This window comes from Chenopodium album, chromosome 24, assembly GCF_948465745.1.
Source record: "Chenopodium album chromosome 24, dcCheAlbu1.1, whole genome shotgun sequence".
Lineage (NCBI taxonomy): Eukaryota > Viridiplantae > Streptophyta > Magnoliopsida > Caryophyllales > Amaranthaceae > Chenopodium > Chenopodium album.
Window position 1 is genome coordinate 8,986,003 of NC_137857.1, and position 25,698 is coordinate 9,011,700.

Sequence of the window (25,698 nt, forward strand, 5' to 3'; positions counted from 1 at the left end):
CTTTTGTCTTGGTTTGCGTAAAAGTGTCCTTTGTTGCGACTAAATTGAACCGGAGGTAGTACTAAAACAACAAATTTTTTTTTTTTTTTTTTTAAAAAAAACAAGGTAGCACGTGACCCCCTGGTTCCTTAGTAGATCCGACAGTGTATGTGTGACCTGATTAAAAATTTAGCTTTATATAATAGTTTTTTTTTGAAGCAAGCTTTATATAATAGTTATGATAGGATAAGATATACTTCTTAGTTAGGAATTGGGATGTTTACTTAAGGTTGAAATTTGTGTTAATTGATTTAATAATGTTTTCTGTGCACCAAAAAAAAAATTTAATAATGTTTTCTTTAGTTTGGTGCCTTTAGCTGTCATGTCCTTCAATTTATAAGGCTAACAAAAGTTAACCGATATAATGGCTACATTGATGAAAGTTTCTGATGTTCAAATATAAACCCGATAACCATGCTGTCCATACTTATTAAGTGTAATTTACTATTTTAACTGTAAATAATAAATTATTAAATTTATATGTTCTCACCGCACTTTATGGTCAGCAACACAGAAAACGTATTGTATAATGTATCCAATTGTTGATTAATTGGGTGGTTAAATCGGTTTATACTTAATTAATTTTGTGCCTTGGGCAATGTCCGGTTGTTTATTGAATTTTAGATATATTTTTTTGAATCTATATGCCAAATTTTAAAACATAGAACAATATGAATGAATTTGGATTACTTATTAGAAATTAACTCATATAAAATTTAATTAAAATCAATCGTAATTAATAGTATCATTGCAACGTATGTAGGTTCCCTAACTCACAAATTATACCCAGCTTTGCTAAAAAAAACCAACATTCAAATTATAACTTCTTTACATGAAACCTCCCTTTCGCGTCAAATGTCTAGTAGCCAAGCACTTCAATATCCTCCACCATATTGTCAATTTGTTAGTCATTAATCTATGGTTCATGAAGGCGGATGCACGATCCGCATCGTGCATCCGCTGCAAAACGACACTCAGTTGTATATAAAACGCAAGTTTTGTTTTTAATAAACAGCGGAATGTACATTATGTTGTATCATAAGGTAAATGGATGTAGAAAAGAACATTTCGTTCAATTTTAATGTACAATAGTTATTTTAACCTTCAGTTTTGTAAAAAAAGAAAAAGATAGTAAATTCAAATCATTTCATACTATACTTTCTCTCTAAAATTTTTCTCTCTCTATAAGATTTTCCCAAACCATTTAAAATTCTTGAAACCTTAAGAAGAATTTGGTGAATTTCGAACTTGTTGGTGCGAAATTGTTCGAGTATGGCTGATGAAAACAAAAGGTAGGTACAATTTTGGTTCGATTGTAAGTTTTTGCAACTTTTTGGTTTTTTTTTTTTTTTTTTTTTTTCTTTTTTTTTTTGTGGTTGGTTTGATTTTTTGAGTTAAAATCGATTTTTGTTTTATTTTTTGATTTGATTTTTTTATTACGGTTTTTGCAGAGAAAACAAAATGAAAGTGAGCCATATGATAATGAAAATCGTCCAATAGTTCAAAAAGTTGTAGATCCAAATAATACAATCTAATCTAATATATATATATTTAAAGGGGAGTTTTTTCCCGAGTTTTTAGAGAGTCACGTAAGATCTAATTTTATTAGCGCGTCACGTAAGATTATAAAGTTTAGTTGTAGCCAATTAAATAAGAGATTATTTACTTCTTTTATAATTAATTAACTCAAATGCCACATAAGCAAAATTGACGAATGATATTTTTAAGTTTAAATTAATTAAATATAATATATTATCTTTGATGTTAGGAATTTTAGCGTTGGAATTTTATTATATGTAAAAGAACATTTTTAGGGATATAAATGTCCATCCACTATTCATAAAAGTATTCTCCCACTTTTTATAAGGTAGGGATATGAAACAAATTTTAGCACATAAATACAAAAAAATATATATATTAAAAAATTCAAACAAATCGTGCATCAAAATATAGTAAAATGTTCTTTTTTCATATACGAGTATTTACATGATCCAAATAATACAATGTACATTAAACATGTAACCAACATTGTAACATATATGATCATTAGAATATAATACAATGTACATTATCATGTTCTTTAATATTATCATGTTCTTTACTAATATTACAAATGTTCTTTAAATTTACAAAAAAAAACTAAATGTTGTATATGTTCTTTGTAAAACAACTATATGTTCTTTACTGAACAACTAAAGGTTCATTCCGCCTTTTTTTTAAAGAAAACCGGACCTCCACAGAAAAATTTTCAGTTAGTCATCTTTGCTTTATAACCTACTTTTTTTATTTTTTATTTTTTTTAATTTTGATTTTATTTCGTCTTATAATACTCATATATTTGCTAACTTAACATTATACGTGTCAATGTTACTTCCTCCGTTTTTAAATACTTGCTCCATTTCCTTTTTTGGAAATCTTTTACAATATTTAATTCATTTCTCACACCTAGTGGACCCAACAAGACACTCACTCTCCTCCAATTCTTCCATTACTTTTGCTTTTTACAATTTTTAATTCTCTCAACTACCCCACAACCTCCATATTTTATTACTTTATCCAATTTCTTCTAAAACTCCGCGCATGAAGATTTGGAGCAAGTATTTAAAAGCGGAGAGAGTACATATTAATGGCGACACTTAATAAGTAAAAAGCTAACAAATATATAGGATATTTATTGAAATTTATAATTTAATTTACACATTGAAAATAAAACTCTAAAACCAACAATTTTATACAAAAAAAAAAAAAAATTCTTTCAAAAAAAAAAAAATTTTATACAAAAAAATCTATCTAAATTTTATTGAAAATAAAACTCTAAACCAACTTTTTTTATTTATTGTATTTTATTTTATTATTTTATTTTATCTTAAAAATCTATATACAAATACATTCCAAATATATGTTGTACTCCGTAGTATGATAGGATTATCGTTAAGATCTATGTATGCGAGCTTGCGACCCAAGTCAATTAACAAAAATAGGTGAAACCACAAACCGCCAAACTCAAAACCCATACTAATATATAAAACGTTTTTATTCGATCATAATTCATTAACAAGGGTTTTTAATTTCTTTTTTTGAAACCCCAAAAAAATTCGTAAAACCTTCGAACTTCGATTTTCTGCAACAATGGCGGAAGAAGAAATCAAGGGCGACAATCTCCAAGGTTTGAAGTATATGTCTCTCGTATCAAAGGTATGTTCTGAACTCGAAACTCATGCTGGTGTTGGCGACAAAATTCTTGCTGAGTTTATCATCGATTTGGGTCATAATTGTGAGACAGTCGATGAATTTGATAGTGAATTGAAGAAAAACGGTGCTGAAATGCCCGATTATTTTGTCAAAACTTTGTTGACGATTATTCATGCTATTTTACCACCTAAACCTAAGAATAAGGGTTTTGATGGGAAGGGTGATTCCAGTTTTTCTGGGTTGTCGATTGCTGATGGTAAAGCTAGGGTTAGGGAATTGGAGAGGGAGATTGAGGCTGAGGCGGAGGAGCGGCGGAAGAAGGAGGGTGATAAAGATGGGGGTGGGCCGAGCCGGGATCGGCGCGATAGGGATAGAGATAGGGATAGGGATAGAGGTAGGGATAGGGATCGGGGTAGTCGTAGGGATAACGAAAGGGGTAGAGAGAGTGGTAGGGATAAAGAAAGGGATTGGGATAGGGATAAGAGGGGAAGACAGGGTAGGCAGGAGAGGTTTAGGGAAGGTGATGATGAGCGGAACGATGATCGACATGGGAAGGGAGGGCGTGTGGTGGAGGAACGGCGTAGGAGGGATAGGTATGACAATGGGAGTGGTGATGAGGAAGGGGGTGATAGGAGGGGAGGTGGTAGCAATCGGAGGAATGAGAGGCCGGAGTCTGAGGAACTTGAATTGTTGACTCGGGTTTATAAGGGAAAGGTTTCCAAAGTAATGTCAATGGGGTGTTTTGTTCAGTTAAATGATTTTAAGGGTAAGGAGGGGTTGGTTCATGTTTCTGAGATAGCAAATAGGCGGATTGCTGATCCTAAGGATGTTGTGAAGAGGGGTCAAGAGGTTTATGTGAAGGTGATTTCAGTTTCGGGCCAGAAGTTGAGTTTCTCAATGAAGGATGTGGATCAAGATACTGGGAAAGATTTGCTCCCTCTGAAGAAGAAGAGTTCACAAGATGATACATTAAGGGCGAATCCTAGTAGTGGAATTGGGTCAAACAAGAGGATAGGTCTTTCTGGGATTCCATTAGGTGAAGAGAATGTGTCTGGTTCTTCACGTCGCCCTCTGAAGCGTATGAGTTCTCCAGAAAAGTGGGAAACACAGCAGCTGATCGCGTCAGGGGTTCTGAGTGTGAGGGAGTTTCCCAGTTTCGATGATGAAGGTGATGGGATGCTTTATCAGGAAGAAACAGCTGAAGAAGAGCTTGAGATAGAATTGAACGAAGATGAACCTGCTTTTCTGCAGGGCCAAACACGATACTCTGCAGACATGTCACCTGTTAAAATCTTTAAGAATCCAGAGGGCTCCATGAGCCGAGCAGCTGCTCTGCAGTCTGCTCTTACTAAAGAGAGAAGAGAAGTACGAGAGCAGCAGCAGAGGACAATGCTTGATTCGATTCCAAAGGATCTTAATCGTCCTTGGGAAGATCCAATGCCAGAAACTGGGGAGAGACACCTTGCACAAGAGTTGAGAGGTGTTGGCTTATCAGCATATGATATGCCAGAATGGAAGAAGGAAGCTTATGGTAAGGCTCTGGCATTTGGCCAGAAGTCCAAGCTGTCAATTCAGGAGCAAAGGAATAGCTTGCCCATCTACAAATTAAAGAAAGAGCTGATCCAAGCTGTGCATGATAACCAGGTTTTGGTTGTGATTGGTGAGACAGGATCTGGAAAAACGACACAGGTAACTCAGTATCTTGCAGAGGCAGGTTACACCACTAGAGGTAAAATTGGGTGTACACAGCCCCGTAGAGTGGCAGCCATGTCAGTAGCCAAGAGGGTTGCTGAGGAATTTGGTTGTCGATTAGGGGAGGAAGTTGGATATGCTATCCGATTTGAGGATTGTACTGGTCCAGATACCGTGATTAAGTATATGACAGATGGTATGCTTCTTAGGGAGATTCTGATTGATGAAAATCTAAGTCAGTATTCAGTTGTTATGCTTGATGAAGCTCACGAGAGAACAATACATACAGATGTCTTGTTTGGGTTGCTCAAACAGCTAATTAATCGGAGGCCTGATCTTCGTTTGATTGTCACCTCTGCTACACTGGATGCAGAGAAATTTTCAGGGTACTTTTTTAATTGTAATATCTTCACTATCCCTGGCAGAACTTTTCCTGTGGAGATATTGTATACCAAGCAACCTGAGACTGATTACCTAGATGCTGCTTTAATCACAGTGCTACAGATTCACTTGACAGAGCCTGAAGGTGACGTTCTCCTTTTCCTTACTGGGCAGGAGGAAATTGATTTTGCGTGCCAGTGTCTTTATGATAGAATGAAAGTTCTTGGCAAAAATGTCCCTGAACTAATAATTCTTCCAGTTTATAGTGCCCTTCCTAGTGAAATGCAATCTAGGATCTTTGATCCTGCCCCTCCTGGGAAGAGAAAAGTAGTTGTGGCTACAAATATTGCTGAAGCTTCTTTGACCATTGATGGGATATTTTATGTGGTTGACCCGGGATTTGCAAAGCAAAATGTATATAATCCAAAGCAGGGGCTTGATTCTCTTATTATAACCCCAATTTCACAAGCATCAGCCAAGCAACGAGCAGGTCGTGCTGGGCGTACGGGGCCTGGGAAATGCTATCGTCTGTATACAGAGAGTGCATATCGGAATGAAATGTCTCCCACCTCAATTCCTGAGATTCAGAGAATCAATCTTGGGATGACTACGTTAACTATGAAAGCAATGGGCATTAATGATTTACTGTCCTTTGATTTTATGGATCCTCCTTCTCCTCAAGCACTTATTTCTGCTATGGAGCAATTGTATAGTCTGGGAGCTTTGGATGAGGAAGGCCTTCTGACCAAATTGGGTCGGAAGATGGCAGAGTTCCCCATGGAGCCCCCGTTGTCTAAGATGCTTTTGGCCAGTGTGGACCTTGGCTGTAGTGATGAGATTTTGACCATAATTGCAATGATTACAACAGGCAATGTGTTCTACAGACCTAGGGAGAAACAAGCACAAGCAGATCAAAAGAGGGCCAAATTTTTCCAGCCTGAGGGTGATCATTTAACCCTGCTTGCTGTCTATGAGGCCTGGAAAGCGAAAAATTTTTCTGGACCATGGTGCTTTGAAAATTTTATCCAGTCCCGATCTTTGCGTAGGGCACAAGATGTCAGGAAACAACTTCTCAGTATTATGGACAAGTAAGCCATCTTAACTTGTGATATTCCTTTCACCTGGTTTTGCACTGTTTATATCACTCAGACTGGCACTTCTAAAAAAAAATCATTTGTAAAATATTGTATTAGATGAATGCATAGGGGAGAATCAAAGAGGTAGAAATGAGCATTAGTTCAGTCAACCCATTTTATAAGACGGGTATCATTAATTGAATATAGTATGCATTGTGACATTTTATGTTGCGTCATTCTGGTTAAATTTAAAGTTGTATTGCTGTAGCTATAAACAAACATAATGTGGGAGAGAATAATTCTTTTGGGCCTTGGATGGTGGAATTGGGAGATTTTTTAATTTTTAATTTTTTCATATTGACTTCTTGGAATTAATTTAGAATGGAATGGGATTGCTACATCTTTTCCAGATTCCTTGATTTATATAATTTTTTGTTAGCAGTCAGTAGTTTATAAACCACAAATTGATTTTATAACAAGTTCTGAGATTGTTTCTGAATATGGAATCTGATTCATTGTAGCCAGAGTCCAGAGAGAGTATCATACTTTTGGGTCAAATGTGCTTGTGGTCATACAGTCATACTCTTCGTCTTTTTGGATCTGTTACTTGGGTTTAAGTTTTTAAAATATTTAAATCTTGCTTTTGTTGGTTCAGTTTTTTTGGATTTGGTGCTATTGAAATACTGATACAGTTAGCGTACTTTGAAGGCCAAACATATTAGATTTGTTTCACTAAATTCTTTTAATTTCTTTCTCAGGTATAAATTGGATGTTGTGAGCGCTGGGAAGGACTTTACCAAGATAAGGAAAGCAATCGCTGCTGGATTTTTCTTTCATGCAGCCAGGAAAGATCCGCAGGAGGGTTACAGAACGCTGGTTGAAAATCAGCCTGTCTACATCCATCCTAGCAGTGCGTTATTTCAGAGACAACCAGATTGGGTGATCTACCATGAATTGGTTATGACCACAAAAGAATATATGAGGGAGGTGACTGTTGTGGATCCAAAGTGGCTTGTTGAGTTGGCTCCTAGATTTTTCAAAGTTGCAGATCCCACAAAAATGAGCAAGCGGAAGCGTCAAGAACGTATTGAGCCGCTTTATGATAGATATCATGAACCTAATTCTTGGCGTTTGAGCAAAAGGCGTGCTTAATTTTCTCTTCGATTTTCGTAACAGGTCTCCTCAATGTGCCCTTTGAATGTATGTTTTTGAGTTTACTCATGTAATGCCAATATCTGCTTCACTTTTCTTTTCTTTTTTTTTTTTTTTCTATAGAAGATACATCTCTCTATTTGTAAAATTTTGGAGTTCCCGTCTCTTTATTGAAATCAGAAGTTTTTGTCTCTTGATGTTGTTTCTATTCTTTTACTTACTTGGAAAATTTTCGGCTATACAGCTTTATGTAAATTATAGAATTTGCTAATGCAGAATCTTATGTTTGAATTTGAGAGATATGTGTTTTTACCCTGTATGATGAAAGGCTGAATGTATATGTAAATTTCTTTTGGAATGTTGGTGAAACTGCTAATGCATATGGACATCATTTTACTTTTTCTTTTGGAGTTTGTTTGAGCTGCTTTCAGTGGCTTGTTGCTTTTCGCTACGAGTCTTCGATTGATGTGCTTTGGCATATAAGAGGGTAAGAAACTCAAGGGTTTTAATCATTTTGTTTTTCCTTTTTTTGTTTGTAATTTTGTTTTTGTGCCTTTATGAAAGATGGATCTCTGGAATCCTTGTTCTCCTTTTCAAGGAGGCATGGATACCACTTGTTTGACATATGATTATGTGTTCAGTGTTGCTGATGTATCATTACTTGAAAGCCTGGCTGGATACAGTATTGGCATTGTTTATTCTTATCGGATTTGCCATACAGGCAAGGTGTTTTCTGGTTTCAAGTTGTGCACTTATATTATGTATATTATATGCTTCAGGGAAATTGTGATTGATATTATGCATATCCTATCTTGAGATTCATGAAGAGTGAAGTATCATTTTGCAGCTTAGGAGTTCCTTTCAGATGGTAATCACTTTATCAGTATAACCCTCTGTAGACTAATAATTAACTTGTCTGGTGTCCTGTGAAACTAAATTTGGAATGAGCAAAAGGAATATTGAATTATACTTGTGGAATTGATTATTTACTTCAACTTGAATACATGAGAGATTCTTGGTCTATGCAGCTGATCCTATCCTTTTGGGAATAAGGTTTTGGTTTTGTTTGTTTGTTTGAATTCGGGATATACTGCTGTGCTGCTAGATAAAATTTGCTGATATAAGTAGGTTTTGGTTGATGACTGGATGTCATGGATTCATAATTCTTGAAGTTTGTTCACAGAATGTAGGAAATGCTTCAGGAAGGTCACCAGATTGGATTTTGCTTGAATAGGAATGTGCTGATATTTTGCACAATTCTGTATTCTTCAAAAGAAATTACGTGCAATGTGAGGTATGGCTCTGCCTTTGGGCATGAAATGCTAAAGCCTTATTATGCCAACTCTATCTTATTTTGGTACGTAGTATGCTATGGATGGTTAATTCTTTCATATTTAATGTTTCCTTTTTCTTTGTCATGTAGTTACATTGCAATCATGTTTTTGTCCTGATGGCATACTTTGCAATAAACTAAACATTTTAATGCATCACAAAAGACCTCCACCCCCCCCCCCCCCCCCCAAAAATAATTTTTCCTTGATTTCTGATGCCTCACCAACTAATGGATTCCTAAATATATCATTACCCACACGGCCACACCCTTTGTATGGGCATTCTTCTTGAGCATAAATGGTTTCTTAGTCTTTGTCCTTTGAGCTGGTTGTATAATAATTGATATATAATCAGAAATTTAAAAAGCAATTGCTACAAGCGAGGACCAGATTAGTTGTGAAAGAAAGATGTGTATGGTTTTTTTTACATGCCTTTTCCGGTTTTCCCCATAGTTAATACAAGTAATTAAGATATAAGTCGTGCATCATAATTTTGAAATATTAACGTGGAAAGTTGTTCTGTTGATGATAAATTTAATTGACTGGAATCGGAAACTGCACTGATTCTTTGATATACAATCTGAAATAATACAAGTTTGGCTCTGTCACAGACCTGAATTATTAGGTGGTTTTACTGGAGAGAATAAAACTCTACTATATACCTCCTTTGTGTCTCATATGTAATATTTTGGTACTCTGTCTAGCTGTTATTGACTTATTGCAGTCCTCTTCTTGTTAGGGGGTAGGGTAGTAGTGTTTAATCAAATGGCTGTTTCCATATATGTTGAATTGTTGAGAATTTTTAGGTAATTCTACGTTGCTAACTACTAAACTATGCACTAGATGGGGCATGGAATGTGTGGGGTATTCATGAGGCCCTATTGTTCATATTGTACTGAATAAAAGTTAACTGACTAAAACACTAATTAGTACCCTGTGCGTGCTTTTTATTTTTTTACATAGTTCTGTTTTTTCCTTTATGGGTAGCTTGCCCCCATTTCTTTTGTCTGAAAGTTATGTTGAATATCAAGTGCCAAGTCTTTAATATGAAAGTTCTTACTTTGTTGGGGAAAGTAGAAACCACTTTATACGAATTTTAGAATATTGCTGTTGGAGAGATTCAAGGTTTGGAACACAAAACTAAGAAGCATCAAGCATCTGAGATTTTCCAACAGCCTAAGAAAGATTATTGTGAGAATTAGATACTATGGTCTTCAGAAATCGATAATTAGTTACATGGGCTTTCACTCACTTTCAGTGTACTGATTCAAGCTAAGGCTACTGAAATGGTAATAACTATTAAGGGTTATACATTATTCTCCTAATTTGGAAAAACTTCTATCTTCTAAGCTTATTATCTCTATGCTTTTGTCGGTATGCTTTTCTGTCAAATATTAGACCACTGCACCGATTAACGTTTCTCAGATGAAAAATGTTGATTGATCTTTTCACTTTTTAACTAACCCAAAATGATTATGGTTCATTGAGTTTACTTTGGCGTGCAAAAGGAGCTATTTCTTATTGTAGTCTCACTGTAATATCTTATTCAGTTTAATTGCTTGATTTTTTTGGCTTGAACACTCCAATAGTGAGTCCATAATGGGTGTGGATTTTGGGATTCTTACCCTTGCATTTCTGATTGTGATGGCTACAGACTTAAATATGTGTGGTAAGCATTGAAACTATAATTGGATGATACCTTGCAATTGAGTGGCATCCTAAAATGCCCCTTTTTTCCTTGGGGGTCTGTAGGAAATGTATAATCTGGAGCATATCAGGCTGCTTTTGAAATATATTTCTGAATCGTCCTTCCTTTTTTTAGCTTGTTTCAGATGTATAATGTCACTTTATGAAGTCATGAGTATTGTTCAGCAAAAGTTGTCTGCATATTACAGTCTTGATGGTTTTGGTGTCAATAGGATCTCAGATTTCTTTAAGTTCTATTTACTGTTTATCATGGTGATATAAGCTGAGTGCCAGAATTCTTAGATTAATTTACTCACATGTTTTATCACTACCACTCCTTAATTTTATTCTTGGTAATATTTTTAGACTCTCTTAAATTTTACATTTTTACTTGGGTGCTCTTTCTTTGTCGGACGGTTCCTTATAATGATTCATGTTAGCCGAACCCAAATCATTTTGGGACTTAGGCGTTGTAGGCTCACTAATATTTTTTTCAATTTTTTCTTGGATAAAGGCTCTATATCTTTTCCATTTATGTTGTCACACATTCATGTTAAATGGGTGCGTAGTACTCCTAAGGTAGTGTTTGACTTTGAATGGTGTTTTGTTTTTATTATTTTAATTTTTTTCTTCTTACTATTCCATTCAATATGTATTACAGTGGCTGAAGTAAATCATTGAGCTTACATTATATTGAAATTTAGAGATGTTTCTCTAGCTCAGGCCATCTCCAAGTCCTTTTTGTTGCTGACGTTTTCTTTGAAATTGATTCTTCAAGCTGAATGTGCTTTTTTTTCAATGGTATATTGTGTTGTGCTGGATTCTTCCTATCAAGGACATATTTGGTTGTGAAATTCTGATGAAAGCTATTCAACAGAGATAATTTGGTGGAGGGAAGCAGGAATGATTGGATTACTGAAGTGACATTGGTGGCCTGGTGGGGTTCACATCATTTGAAGTTTTTGCACTCCAACATAGTTCTTCGAAATCAAAGGAGGTTAGTGAAAAAGTAGATTCAATATATTCCTGTTTCTTAGTAGTTTCCTTGATGCATTGTTTTTGGACATCAACTATGGGGTGTGACCACCACTTCCTCCACCCTTCCTCTTGGAAGAATAAAGATTAACTAGGAAGAAATTTTGTGCATTGGAAAAATATATTACCCTTTGAATTCTAAGCATTCTGTGGAATTGTTGAAAAGAATTTAAGCAGGGTCCCATAATCCCATTATTGAGGATTTGAGCTGGAGAAGGTTATTATAGTGTTAAAAGTTTCCATGCTTTGTTTTTTCTTGTGGTGTCTTGTTGTAGCCTGTAGGGCTTAATTTCACCTTTTGGAAGCCCGTGGAGTCTACTTAAACTCAATTTAATACTACTCCCTCCGTCTCTCTTAGGTTGCCCCATTGGCCATTAGAGTATATAATAGTTTTAGTTTTAGTTGGGCATTAGAGTATATATCTCTAAGTTTTAGTTGGGTGGAGTTGATGCGAGAGAAAACTGGTGGGTTCAGATGTATGTGAGAGTTATGTGGCGGTCACTCTTGACCATTTGTGGTATGGGCCAAACTTAAAGTAATACACCAAAAGGAAAACTGGGGCAATCTTAGAGGTTCAAAGGGATTACTATTGTTTACTCTTAGGGCCATAATTGAAATTACTTTAGTTATTGACAAAACCTTAAGCAGTACAGCCCCTGTAATTATGACAGACTGAGTTAGTTGAGCATAAATTCCCAGGAATTGTTTTTTTGTCTAACCTTTTGATTTATGTTCCACGATTACATGGTATGCTCACAATGTTGGCATCATCCATTTTTACTACTAATCAATGTTGACATTTTTGGCAGGAGGAAAGTCTAGTCTTGACATGTTTGTTGCCTCTTATATTATTGCATGCTTCGTTGCGTAAGACATCTTTGTTGCTTCTGTTAGGTTGCTAACCTTTGATAATTCCGAGAGCATTGCATTATCATGTCCTTGAATTAATGGCGTTGGCCGCTGTATGGTTTCTATTTTGGATTGGGTTTGTGTGTGTTCTTATTAATACTTCATGTCCCAAAATTTATCTTATTTGACTTTACAAATCCAAAATTTGTTAACTTTAACCATATATATATGAATACAAAAGTCCTCCACATGAAATCTTATTAGATTTGTGTCACATACAAGTATATATTAATGTTAAAGATTTTACAATTTATTTAATTAATGGTCAAAGGTGTTTTTTGTAAAATTTATAAAGTCAAATGTAAAAATTAATTTTAATTATATTAGTTATATTATGTTGATGTTGTAGTAGTCTTAATAGATATGATTGGCTGATAATAATAGACTTGTCAAATTATTTAGGAAATATGCTTGTTTAGTGGTTGGAATTTATAGATGGCCCGTTTAGATTCGTTGGTGGAAACTGGAAAGGTTACTTGAGTCCTTTTCAATTTCATGTCACAATAATAAAATTAATACTTCGTAAATAATTATCAGATTGAAGTCTGGTTGATAAATGATGATCCAGGTAATATCAATGAAAGGGAGACTCTTAAGTTTTTGCTAATTTTGAAGTTTTCAGTTGTTTTAAATGCTGTTGTCTTTCAAAGAGTTGGTAGAGTTAGACCAAGTATTTGCTTGGGAAGCTGTCAAATGGGTATGAATCTTGTATATACGAACTCTAATGTACGAAATATATGTAATTACCACGAGGAAGCTTATAACTATTTATTCTATTTTTGTAAAGGGTATCTATATTCTCCCATTGCTACAACAATATCTTATGGAGTAACGTTTTTTTGATTTTGCACATTACTACTTCGTATTAATTTTGTTAGTAAAAGCAGGAATATCCGTGTTCAATTTTCACCCCTTTTACAATTTCGGACATGGGTTTGCTATCTTACTATCTATGACCATATTAATTTGCCTCCTTGATTTTTTGTTTGTTGTCGCAGGTATAGTTGTTGGTATGCAAAATTCAGAGGCAAATGACATAAGAAACTAAATTTGCGAGTATGAAATAAGAAATTGAAGACCATTGTAGAGGCAAATGAGATAAAATTTGGCATGCCAAAGGTTTGTAAATGGCATTGTTGCTGCTTCTATTGATATTACTGTATGCCTGCACTCAAGTCACAACGTCGTCTGCAGCCACCTCTATTCCCATACCCACAACCACACCCTTACTGCTTCAACCACCCACGTTCGTTTTGGGCCTCGGCCATTATTATTTACTCCCTCCGTTTCTTTTAAGGATGACGATTTTTCTTTATGTTCCACGTCGGCTATGAGTTGGTGAGAAACTAGTAACTACTGTAGATGCGCTTGTTGTTTGGACATGATTGTTAAATTAGAATGAACGAGGTTTGAACTTTACTTGTCTCCTTGAATCTTGAATTTGACTCTCACTTTTTCTTTGCTGGATTCTGTCCCACCAAACTACTAGTCGCGCCCCCAAAACTCATTTGCCAATTAGACAGTCAATTTGGGCAACATCTATAATTCCAATCGAAGGGACCATTATCTTTTTTCTAGCCCATCTCTTGTATAAATGTTTCCAACGCATTATTAAGTGTTACTGTAGCATAATTTTTTATTTCAATAAAACGGTTAGTAGGGCTTGGTTGATTAAAAGTAAATAAAAAAATATTAAAAGTGAATAAATGGATAAATATAGGTGAGATAGATTTTTATAACACTTTTGGGTGAAATGAAACTTTTATTTGCAAACTAGGTTAGTTCCCGTACCATACACGGTACTTTTCAATAATTGATTTTAAAAACACGACAAAATCAAAAAATGATAAAAATATTATTTGTTGATTTAATATTCACATTTTATTATTTAAGCCCGTAACTAATATTACATGGTTAAAAAACCAAGAATAAAATATATAAACGTATACTTCGTATAATTTATAATATGTCTTTCATTCCTTAAAAAAATTGTCCACATCCACATGTCACAAATTACTTGTATGTTAAGAATATTATTTTTAATTTTTTTTTTTGCTTAACTTATTAGTTGTCAATATTTTTTTTTTTGGAAAGCTAAATCAAATCTTCTACTGTAGTATATTTCATATGTAAGTATTACTTATATGTAGAAAGATTTTTTCCTTATATAACTTTTTTTTTTCAAAAAAAAAATAAATAAATAAAAAATAAATAAAATAAAAAGATAATGGACACGCCAGGTAATGGACACGCCAGGAAATGACATGTGTCATTGCTGGTGTGTCTTTTAGTATATAGTACGTATATTGATGATTGATAGAGACATGATTTTTATAATCGAAGGGACAATAATCTTCTTCTTTTTTTTATTTTATTTTATTTTTAATTTTTAAACAGGACTACCTCTCTCTTTTCAAAAACCCTAAAATTTTCTATGTTCTTTCTCTTCAAACCTAGCCACCATATTAAAACTTAAATTCTTCTTTAATTTAATATTTTTTGCTAATAAAGATCACCATCAGTATGGTGATTATAGCCAGTCCCTCCATGTAGGGTTTTGTCAGTCCCTTAATGTAGGGATTTGTCAGTCCCTCCATGTAGGGTTTAGTATTGTTTGTTTGTTTGGTTTTAGTATGTGCAGGGATACAAATTTAGAAGATTCGTCTTGTAAATTTGTGGAATTGCGCGTCTGTTGGTATAAGGGTGCAAATTTAGAAGATTCGTCTGGCAAATTTGCCGATCTTGATGATCAATCAAGTTATATCTCTTTTGCGACTATACATCAATGGAGCTCCATCAAGAACGATGTAAAGACATCTAAAATTATCCAGGAGCAGTTCAGAAGCGATGCCATTAGTTTAGGGGTATTTAATTCTTGTATTGAGAATTTAGATCTCTTAAGGGATGATTGTAAGTGCCGAATGACTATTATTATTTAATGAAATCACCCCTCCCTATTCCATTCAAAAAAAAAGAGACAATATTTTTTTCAATTACCGCTCTTTTTGTGTTTTAGTTTTCCTCTCATTTTTACTAACCTATTTTTTTTTGGGTTATTTGTCTAATTTTGGGCACACATGCCACATTAACTTAGGTTATCTCTTGGACCAATAATTAGTTAATCCATACAATTATAGAAACATGTTCCTAGTAAGAATTGTTAATGTTGGGCAAACAAGTCATAACAACTTAAGCTATCACTCGAGCTATTGATAACGGAGTAGTTAATCCTTTAAAGCGTGTTCCTTGTAAGAGTTGTAACAAAATGAAAATTCTTTTTTTTTTTTTTTTGACCCTTGTACCTTGAAACACGAATGTTAGAAAGAGTTTAAGCAAAAACACATCAAAACAATTGGGCATTTGATGGAAAAATCGGGATAAGTGGGTTTAATTTGGGTCTTTTGGACTTATTCTCTTCAGCTTATTTTAGATACTTATTACTTATTCCTTGATAAATTCAGATCAGAGCAGACAGACCAGAACAATCAAATCAATTTGAACATTTAATTATCATTTATTTATTGTTAAAAATTATTAATTGTGTATTACAAAAATAATGAAAATTACATATTTGAAAAGTTCATAATGAGATGAATCTAACAAGATCTATTTTGATGAATTTTTTTTCTTTATAAATTAGTATGAAAATGCGGTTAAAGTTTAGTCTAACTATCAAATCAGATTAACCCAGGCCAGATAATAAAATTCAAATCAGATCTTAAAAAAATCAGACCAAATCTGCTTGTTTCAGGTGAAGAGAACAAGTTCTTTGACCAGAAAAATGGAAGATTAGGTTATGAATAATTTATTTAAATTGGTAAATATTCCAAATTAAAATAAAACCCACAAATAAGAGAAAATACAAGTTTATAACCTTCAAGGTGTGTATATGTAAATTACATCTAACTTTTGGTTAATTGTTATTTTCTCTCTCCTCCTTCAACCTTTGGGTATTTTCTGATTTTTTCTTTCCTCATTCAACCTTTTGTTATTTTCTCTCTCCTCCTTTAACCTTCAATTTCAATGGTGGAAAATACCCCTTTTCACTATGACTCGAACAAGTGACATCTATGGAGGAAGAAAAGCTTACCTACCTCTAGGGTTAACCATGTTTGTTATTTTCACTATGTTATTTGGGTTTTCGTTTAATTCCGGCACGAACCCGTCGGAAATGGTGGTATGAAGTCGAATTTAATGGAGGAAGGAAAACTCAGCCACCCTTTATGGTTAACCATGCCATTAATTTCTCCTTTTGTTAATAAGATTTTCGTTTAATTTCGCCGACGAAGGGTGTCAAACGGACTTGGAAGAGGAGGTGAAAGTGGGTAGAGATTGGAGGGAGAAGATTAAGGTGGGTGGGAAGAAAAAATATGAACAAGAGGAGGAAGAAGAAGAAGGTGGGAGGAAGAACGAAGATGAATAGTAACAAACGGTGCAAAAAAAATATTTTTTTAATCAAAAAACACAATTTTCAATGCAACGTATTTACGAAAATACCATTTGATAAACTTAATTTGTTTATCAAGGGTATAGACCGGGGCTTGCTCCACAAATAAGAAAAGTCAAAAGATTACTAATGAATACAAAAAACAAAGGTAGTGTTTTATGTTAGGCTAGTTAGTTAAAATTTGTACAAAATTTAATTTCTAATATCATGTAAAAGTAAATAGGGTATTTAAATACATTATTATATTGATATAATTGATTTAAAAAATTATTCTAAAACCAAAAGTTTCCCTACATTCACCCTCCAAAATAACTAGTTTCCTCTTACTTAAACCTTAGAACTAAAAGAGGATACAAAAAATGTTTACAAAGAATAACTAAGATCCCTAGTTATGGTTAATAGAGGCTTGAGTTGAGGTTAGTACTCCATCATCCACATAGCTTAACTAGCCTAAGTGCCTAACAGAGTGGTGGGGCATTATTTTTGGGTAATATGGAAATTATTAACATAACGTCTATTTATTTATTTATTTATTTTTTTGGGGGGGGGGGGGGGGGTGGGGGGTTAAAAGGGGTAGAGATATATAATAATTACTCCATTTTTTTTTTTTTTAATTGCACCATTTTTCTTTAAAGGAAGTTGCATATTAATTGCACCAATTATACTTTAGGTATGATTTTATACACTTTTTGTTTGTGTTCACACACCAAATCCATCCTACCCTTTCTCATGTGATGTATACCCTTATTTTCTACCTTTTACTCTTTTCTTAATGTAATAATGAATATCAACAAAATATTCCTCAAGATACCTTTTTTCGGTAACCGCCGTATCATTTTGCAAATTAGTACAAAAGGTGGCACTGCTAATAGCAAGTAGCTGAGGTTATATTAACCGCCTAATAGTTGGGATTATTTTAAGCCATTTTTTCATTATTTAATCCAATTTCATATGTGTTTGTTAATTGTATTATAAAATTTGCATGATTTTTAACTATCAAATTAATTTTTATTTATTTATTTATATTAATTAAAATATTTAAAAAGATTGGCCATATGATGATGTTATGAATGACAAAAATGTCAACCGTTTCATTAAGTGATGAGAATATAAGATAAATGGAGGGATGGGTTGCGATTTTTTGTTTGTTTGTTTGTTTGTTTTATAGTCAGAATAATGACAATGAAGTAGAATTGTAACCATATCATCTTTGAATATTCACTTATTTGTAAAATAATACTTGATATTTTTGTTGATCTAAATTATCTAATTGTTTTTTCAAACTTAATTATTTAATTATTTTTCCAAACTTTTTTTCTTGAAATATATAAGTGAAAATAAGGTGATGTAAACATTACATAACATATGTGACAAAGACTTGTGATTGGAACTCAATGAACCTTTTCCATGTCCCTATTTATAAGGTAATTGTCTTCATATTATAAGGAAACATATATTGATGCTGAAAAATTTGTTTAGAATTGTTGGAGGAAAGAGAGTAAAAGCCATATTTCTTGGTTAGTTTTATGACTTTTCTATAATATGACCAGTCTTACTCCACAAGTAGGTTGTACCCTATTACGTTTGCCCACAGGTGGGTTGTGGAGTAGACTTTTTCCATGTCTAGATTCATTCTCTTGGCTTTCTTGTTTTCTTTATTGGGATTCCTTTGCAACCTACATACACTTAACTCCTTTCATAATGGGATGTTTATGGGTTGGTTATAATTTTCTTAATTTCTAATTAATATATTCGTCTTTCATCTTCTTCATCCTTTCATATTACCTTGTGAATGATATATATTCTTTGGTTGAGATATCAGTGGTTACGTACATGACATATTCATTATACATATCAAAAAGAGCTAAACACATTCTTCTTCTTTGGGCATAAGTTTATATGGCTCTACCTCTCACCCAAAAGTGCCTTTGAGTGAGAGTGGTGTGTAACCTTAGGTAACGTACCGGTGATACAATGTGCACCCCGGTTGCGCCGGAATATGTTATGTTTTCACACCATTTTTCCTTTGATCAAACAAACACATTATTCTTATATTTTTATAGCCTTTGAAACACTTAATTTACAACAAGAGCTTCATTCAAATAAGCCCTAATTTTTCATTTACCACTAAAAAGTAGTGAAAAGACTTCTTCCATTCGCTTTTAATTGCGTTGTGGAGAGAATGCGCAAATCTAGGAGCGGATAAAGATAGAGAGAGAAAAACGAAAGATCTAGGTAATAAAGAGAGAAATAGCTAGAATCCTTGGTAAAAAAAAAAGAAAGTAGTATTGCAATTAATATACAACTTTTTAAAAGGATTACGTTGCAATTAAAAAAGAAAGAAGAATTACTTTGAATACTAATTAATTTGAATGTTAAGCTATGATTTTGAGTACATTAATACAGTGTTTTTAAAGCCCCACTTTCTAAAAAATTACTCCTAATTGTTATACAAGAAATCCTCCCCTACATGCAAAATTGTTGCATTATAATTATAACAAATTTATGGTGAGTTTAGGAGGTCTAACAATTTCACAAAAAAAAAACAATTTCACAAAATATTTGTGTGTTTGGAAGCTAAGGACACATGTTGCTCATCATGCTTTAATTCACATATTGAATCAAAATCACTATCCTAAATACTCTCAATTGCATGAAATAATAATTTGTCGCCATAATCAGTTACGTGGAATTAATAATAACACCGCCCCAAAAATGTTGTTGAATGAATGGGCGTAATAGCTAGCAATCAAAATACAAGATGTTATTGTCAATGACGTCAAGATGCCAAATCAGCAAGAAGTCTTCGAATTGCTTCAATGAAAGCAGATTCATCCCATTCTTCTCCCTACATACAAGTAATTTAAGCATGAAGGGTCAATTTTTGATGATTATATAGTTCGTCAATTTTCTTAATTATTAGTTTAATAAAGTACTAACAATTCACATGCATAAATTACTAGTCAAAAAAACATATTATATGGTCATTTTTGGCGTGAAGACTGATCAGTCGTATAGCCATTTATAGTATAAAAAGGAAATGGTGAAAAAAACCCTAATTATATATGTTTGAGTAATGATCACTTCTCATCAGGAATTGAATATCATAAGAACTCTTCAATGAAACTTCAATAATAATTCAATACTCATTAAACTACGAAGCATAGTATATGACCTTCAAATCTTAATGTTGCTCCCAACTAATTTTGTAATTATTTTTATTAGAATTCAATACAAATTGAACTTTATATTCTCTCGATAACTGATTTCTTTTTTTTTTTTTGACACATTGATAAGTGATTTCATGATAACAACTTTTTAAAAAAATTATAATAAGTTTCAAAGATACGGATTTATTATTGATGCTCAAGTAATGCATTGAAAAAAGCGAAACAAGACAAATGGTAACATACCATACAAAAAAGATAGTATCAATCTACTAATAAAATTAGATAATCTAGGAATACAACTGATAATAATGTTTACATACACTCAATTTTCTTAGGTTTCAGGTAAGGTTAGTGACCACAATGGACTAACTTCGCACTAATCCCCTTGATATGCATCAAAAGGATCATAACATCATATCCATCCAGAGGGGAGGAGAGGATAAAGGCCGGAATTTAAATCTCCAATGGGACCCTTACGTGATTTGATCTCATGACTTAAATTCGATCAGTTTGTCAAACATTAACTGCTAGCTAATCTAGGTCGCGTCAAGTTTTGTTTGGTAAATTTTTATTATAACTCAGCTCCGATCCTATAACATAAGCTAATTAATTAAGGTACTTTTGTATAAAACTATTTAAGCTTTTCCATAATAGTATAAGTAATACGTAGTATAATACTTCTAATCTAATCCCTCTCTACTACAGATTTGTTGATTGTTACATTACCCTAATTCCAGATTATTAAGGTAGGGATATGCCATAAAAAAAGATTTTTTTCACACGTACTTTCCGTATTAGGGCAATTTTTGTTGTTGCATGGAAGTTGTTTGATCATTGGATTGTGTATCTACTTAAAACTATGTAGCCAAAACAAACTAAATTGATTAAATATATCTATTAAAAAGAATGAACTATATAATCATTTGGCTTATTTATTTTTGATATATATGTGAAGTTATTTATAAGTTACTTATGTTGCATCTCACCATTAGAAATAGAATGTAGCTAACAAATGGAGTACCAAAAATGCCGGTGTGACAAATCCTGTTACACGTGGTTCTGATAATTATTACATCCATTAGAGATGCTCTTAATTTAAACAATATAATATACTAATGACAACAACCAGACGTCTTATAACATATGAGTACCTAATTATGATTTTAAGACGATTAAGAATTAACATTCTTAATTTGAACTCAAAACTCCAAATTAAACTCAGTCCTTATAAAAGTCCTTCAACTCAGTCCACGAATTGGACCTCTCCCGCCCCCTCAGAAGACTAAGTCAAACTAAATCTGATTTGTTCAACACTTCAACTATATAATTTAATTGTCCATCAATTAAGATACTAATTAACATAACTTATGCAAAACAAAGTACCCACTATCAACTAACACTTTGCTACAAGTTATTGTCACCATCAACTTTTTAATAAAAGCAGCTATTCTATACTTCAGAATTATTCGAATTATAAAGTACATTTTATTTAATTTGCTGTATTATTATATATCACCAACTTGATGCATTGATACATTTTCTGATATTGTTTATTTAAATATATACATGGAACTCATTTAACTATTAGTTTCTCGAGTAGTACTGCTCCTTTCGTCTTCAAATAATTAATCCATTATTATTTAAATTTTTCTTTTTCTTTCTGTTGATATGTAGCTTTAATTTATTGTTATCTTTAATTTGGAAATAAAAAAACTCTCTTACGTAGGTCTTAGTCTCTACTTACTAACCCCAATTATATCGTTCAAAATCTCGTATCATTAATTAAAATACATTTGTAATTTTTTCTCATTTTTAAGTAGCAAATCTATAAATACCATCAACTATCACCTTACATAAATTATATAATTAATAAGAGTGTTCATATTGCTTACCGAACTTATGTATATATTCAAGACTTCTAGATTCCTTATTCAAACTACAATTTATTAATATCCATTGTATAATAGAATATATACCACGTAACTCTAATACTGTAACATGCAATGATAACTATTATTAATTGCATGCATGCAAATAAAAACAAAATAAAATATACTTATACGTTATTATTATTAGTACCTCAATTCTCAGCCTAAATGTGACCCAATTTGTAGGAAATTGATCATTAGTTGATGTAGTTTCTTGATGAGTTTGAGCTTCCATTGACACCATTGTTGCTTCTTTGACTTGCTTAAGAAACTCTAACACTCTAATAACCAAATCCGGTACCGATGTTTCCATCCTCAATATTACTTGCAAGTCCACCATTCTTTCTCTTGATGTTGATTCTAATACCGGCGTAACCCTAATCGTTACTCTTTCGTTTGTTGAGACGTCTACACTTGTTGTATTGGTTGATCTAGGCTCGTTCCTCGTTTTGAGTTGTGCCTCCATGAGTTGGTTCCTTTTGTTAAGCTCCGAGAGTTGAGCTTTCAAAGAGCTCAAGTACTCTTTTGTTGTTCTTAATACTGATGCTTTGTCTTTCTGTAAAAAATAATTCATCGATGCAACATTATATTAGTTATACTTGTACCATAATAAGATTGTGGTTCTTAATATACATTGAACTCTTTGTTATTATACTTTAAATTAAAAAAGCTTAATTATCTTAAATTTCTTTTTTCTAATTTTGATTCATTAATTCAAACCTATACACTAATATCACATGTAATAATATAACACTAGAATTTTAACTTAAGGAAATGCATCTGCATTCATTAAGATTCGCATAAAAAAATATTGATTTATACTGCAATCCGTTTCATATTATTTGCAACTTTGAGGTATTACTAGTGAGATATAAAATATTCAAAAGTTGCAATTAATATGAAACGGAGATATCATGTTTTTATTATGTAAATTAAACTTGATGCCGAATAAGGCTTGTGTTCTTACCTTGGTGCCGGGAGGGAGCAAGGATCTTAAAGCTTGGAAACTTTCATTGATTTTTTCTCTTCTTTTCCTTTCAGATATCATATGGTGCAACTGATTGCTAGTAGGGCGACCGGACCCTTGTAACGAAAACTCTTGAATCCTCCTTAAATGTATCCCTCTATAGAAGGCAATAGCGCGTTTTAGCAAGGTTTGCTTCCTCAAATCAAGCCTCTTTTGAGTAGAACTCGATCCTGAACACGAGCTATGATGATAACTCGTAAATGCACTTGCCCTTTGCCTTACTTGATAACCATATGGACAACTTTTCTCACCACCAGTTGATGATGAAGAAGGAGATGACAAAATTGCTAAGTACGCCTTTGTTAAGGCGGCATCAGTGGTTTCTGCTGTAGGGAAAGGGATGTTTTGTAGCAAAGAATGATTAATTTGAGAAGGATTAACAGAAGATGTTGCAGTATTTGCTGCTGTCGTCGTTGTAATAGGGATCGATTGCGTGTTCCTAATAACAGCTGCAGGTTGTTCTGGTTGAAGGTGGAAGGTTGAAGAACTCGCGAAGTTGTAAAAGAGTGAGGTGTATTCAGGACTATCCATGGATTGTGAAGAAGAGGATGATGGTTTGTTTTGTTGATCTGTTGGCCTCAGAAACTCCAGTGATGAAAATAAGTTTTGTATCTTCATCTCCAAATTCTATTATCAAACATATATAAACATTATTAATTAGATTGTAATATATACATAATATCACATGTAAAATAATGTAATGCTACTACGTAGTAAATTATGTCATCTATTGTTATAACGTTTAAAGGACATAAATTGTATATGTACATGAGTATATGATATACAACATGCAATGTTTATTTAGTTCAAATCACGTAAATTAAAGTAGATTAACTTTATAAAGGGGTGACATGTAGGTGATTTTGATGCGTACTTACTTGTTGATTGTTGGACATGCCGAGTTCAATCTCACCCCTCTCACACCCAAAGAATACTGCAGTCTGCATCAAATCAAATAATTCCCATGAATCAAGTAAAAAATGTAAACAAGAAAATAATTAAGAGAAAAAATTAACATGATTCAGCTCAAAAAAAAAAAAAAACTGTGATAATCTCAGATCATGTAATCCCTTCAACGATGAACCTTTATGTTTGCTTCCTATAAAACAAGTAAAAATGGAAAAATAAATTAGTTTCCTAACTAAATAGTATTAACAGAAAATTCAAAATTAAGAATTTACTGTTAAGTACTTTGCATGAAGTTAGATTAGACTCTATAATCACATAACATAAGATAGAAATATTCTTAATTACCTTGTAGAATCGACGTTGTGATTCGATTGATGCAAGGCGTTGAAGATCTATCTCCTGCAGAATTAAACTGGGATTTTTATCTCTGAATGCAAGTCCTGGGACAAGGCTGTTATATACAATTTAATTTAATCAAAACTGTCGTAAAATATAAAATTATTCGTATAATATAAACTATAAAATTTACTGTAAATAATGGATGAAAAAAAGCAATGATCATACTCATTCCCAACAGGAAAAACAGACTGTTTGTACTCGTTAAAGAGTCGTCGTGAAATCGATACTCCAGTCGAAGAACTTGCCTCTTCTTTGAAGTGTCCGTCTTCACAGTACAAAAATCTGCTCCCCAATCACCCAAACAACAATTTCATCAAATGAAAAAAACAAAAGTTGCAACTAAAAGTTAACGGAGGTAGTATAAGATATAAAAGTATGTACGTACTTGAGATGAGGTGAATAGGTCCAAAGGCAAATGTAGGAGGCGCCAAAGGATTGCATCAGACTACAGAGGTAGCTAACTCGGTCTCCATTATCGAGTTGGAAGACCGAGTCCATTTCAATGAATGAACTTGCATAATGTACAATTTCAGCAGGGTAGTTGTTGATTATCAACTAAGCAATAAGACTAATACTATTTGTAATACTAATGAATAAAGAGGAAGGTTGTTTGTTTGTTGGTAATGAACAATGAAGATTATTCTATGGAATGGTATGATAGTTTGAAAAGTATTAAAAGTAGTAGTCGCGAATCATCTACTACATCCACAAATTTCGAGTCTAAATAAACAAAAGTATACAATGCTTTTGAAAATGGGAATATATATGATCACTATTTAGCTTAAAAATGACTTCCCAACAAATGATTGTAGTGTATCTTTGTGTTTGTAATAAGTACATGCAAAAACAAAGAAAAATTATATAGTGTTAGTATATAGTGTGAAAAGAAAATTTTGAATATTCTTGATAGTGAAGCAAATAATAATTGGGTTTTTTTTTTTTTTCTTTTTCTTTTTGAGATTTAAGGGGGAAGAAAAGGTTATTAGAGGATTATAGAGAGAGAAAGATATATAAAAGGGTAGCCACCCAAAAAAATTAAAAATAAAAAAAAATAAAAAAGGAAGAAGAAGAAAAGTAGTAGAAAAGTCAAAGTGGTCAAAGTATGCGGTAAGAGAGGAATTTTGAAATGGGTCAAGGTAGGAAGGCATATTGGCTAAATTTTTCTCTAATAAGTTTACTTTATTTTATTTATGTTTAGAAAATTCTTTTGTTCGTTATTAATTTATTATTTTATTTAATGCAATCGTGTCTAGATTGCTACCTTATCTTTAGTGTAAGTGTGAACAAGACATTTCTAAATTAAGTAGATTTATGATGATGATATA

The 25,698-nt window shown here is 32.9% G+C and overlaps 2 protein-coding genes and 1 long non-coding RNA gene across 3 annotated transcripts; 2 read left to right on the forward strand and 1 right to left on the reverse strand.

Annotated features, from left to right (window-relative positions):
* The first annotated feature begins 3,019 nt into the window (after positions 1-3,019).
* LOC145611398 (putative pre-mRNA-splicing factor ATP-dependent RNA helicase DEAH5) lies at positions 3,020-7,724 on the forward strand. The gene is made up of 2 exons (XM_081666725.1): positions 3,020-6,392; positions 7,139-7,724. The coding sequence occupies exons 1-2, from the start codon at positions 3,169-3,171 to the stop codon at positions 7,530-7,532; spliced, it is 3,618 nt and encodes a 1,205-aa protein (XP_081522851.1). The 5' UTR covers positions 3,020-3,168; the 3' UTR covers positions 7,533-7,724.
* Positions 7,725-8,758: 1,034 nt separating this feature from the next.
* Positions 8,759-13,854, forward strand: LOC145612637 (uncharacterized). The gene is made up of 3 exons (XR_014106668.1): positions 8,759-8,826; positions 11,427-11,546; positions 13,492-13,854. It is a non-coding gene; the product is annotated as an uncharacterized LOC145612637 (long non-coding RNA).
* Positions 13,855-19,331: 5,477 nt separating this feature from the next.
* On the reverse strand, positions 19,332-24,885 carry LOC145612523 (putative transcription factor bHLH041). Its single transcript, XM_081667876.1, has 8 exons — positions 24,759-24,885; positions 24,539-24,655; positions 24,320-24,425; positions 24,150-24,164; positions 23,944-24,006; positions 23,006-23,692; positions 22,190-22,594; positions 19,332-19,788 (listed from the first exon to the last, which is right to left on the reverse strand). Exons 1-8 carry the CDS (start codon positions 24,869-24,871, stop codon positions 19,720-19,722), a joined length of 1,575 nt encoding a protein of 524 aa, XP_081524002.1. The 5' UTR covers positions 24,872-24,885; the 3' UTR covers positions 19,332-19,719.
* Positions 24,886-25,698: the final 813 nt, after the last annotated feature.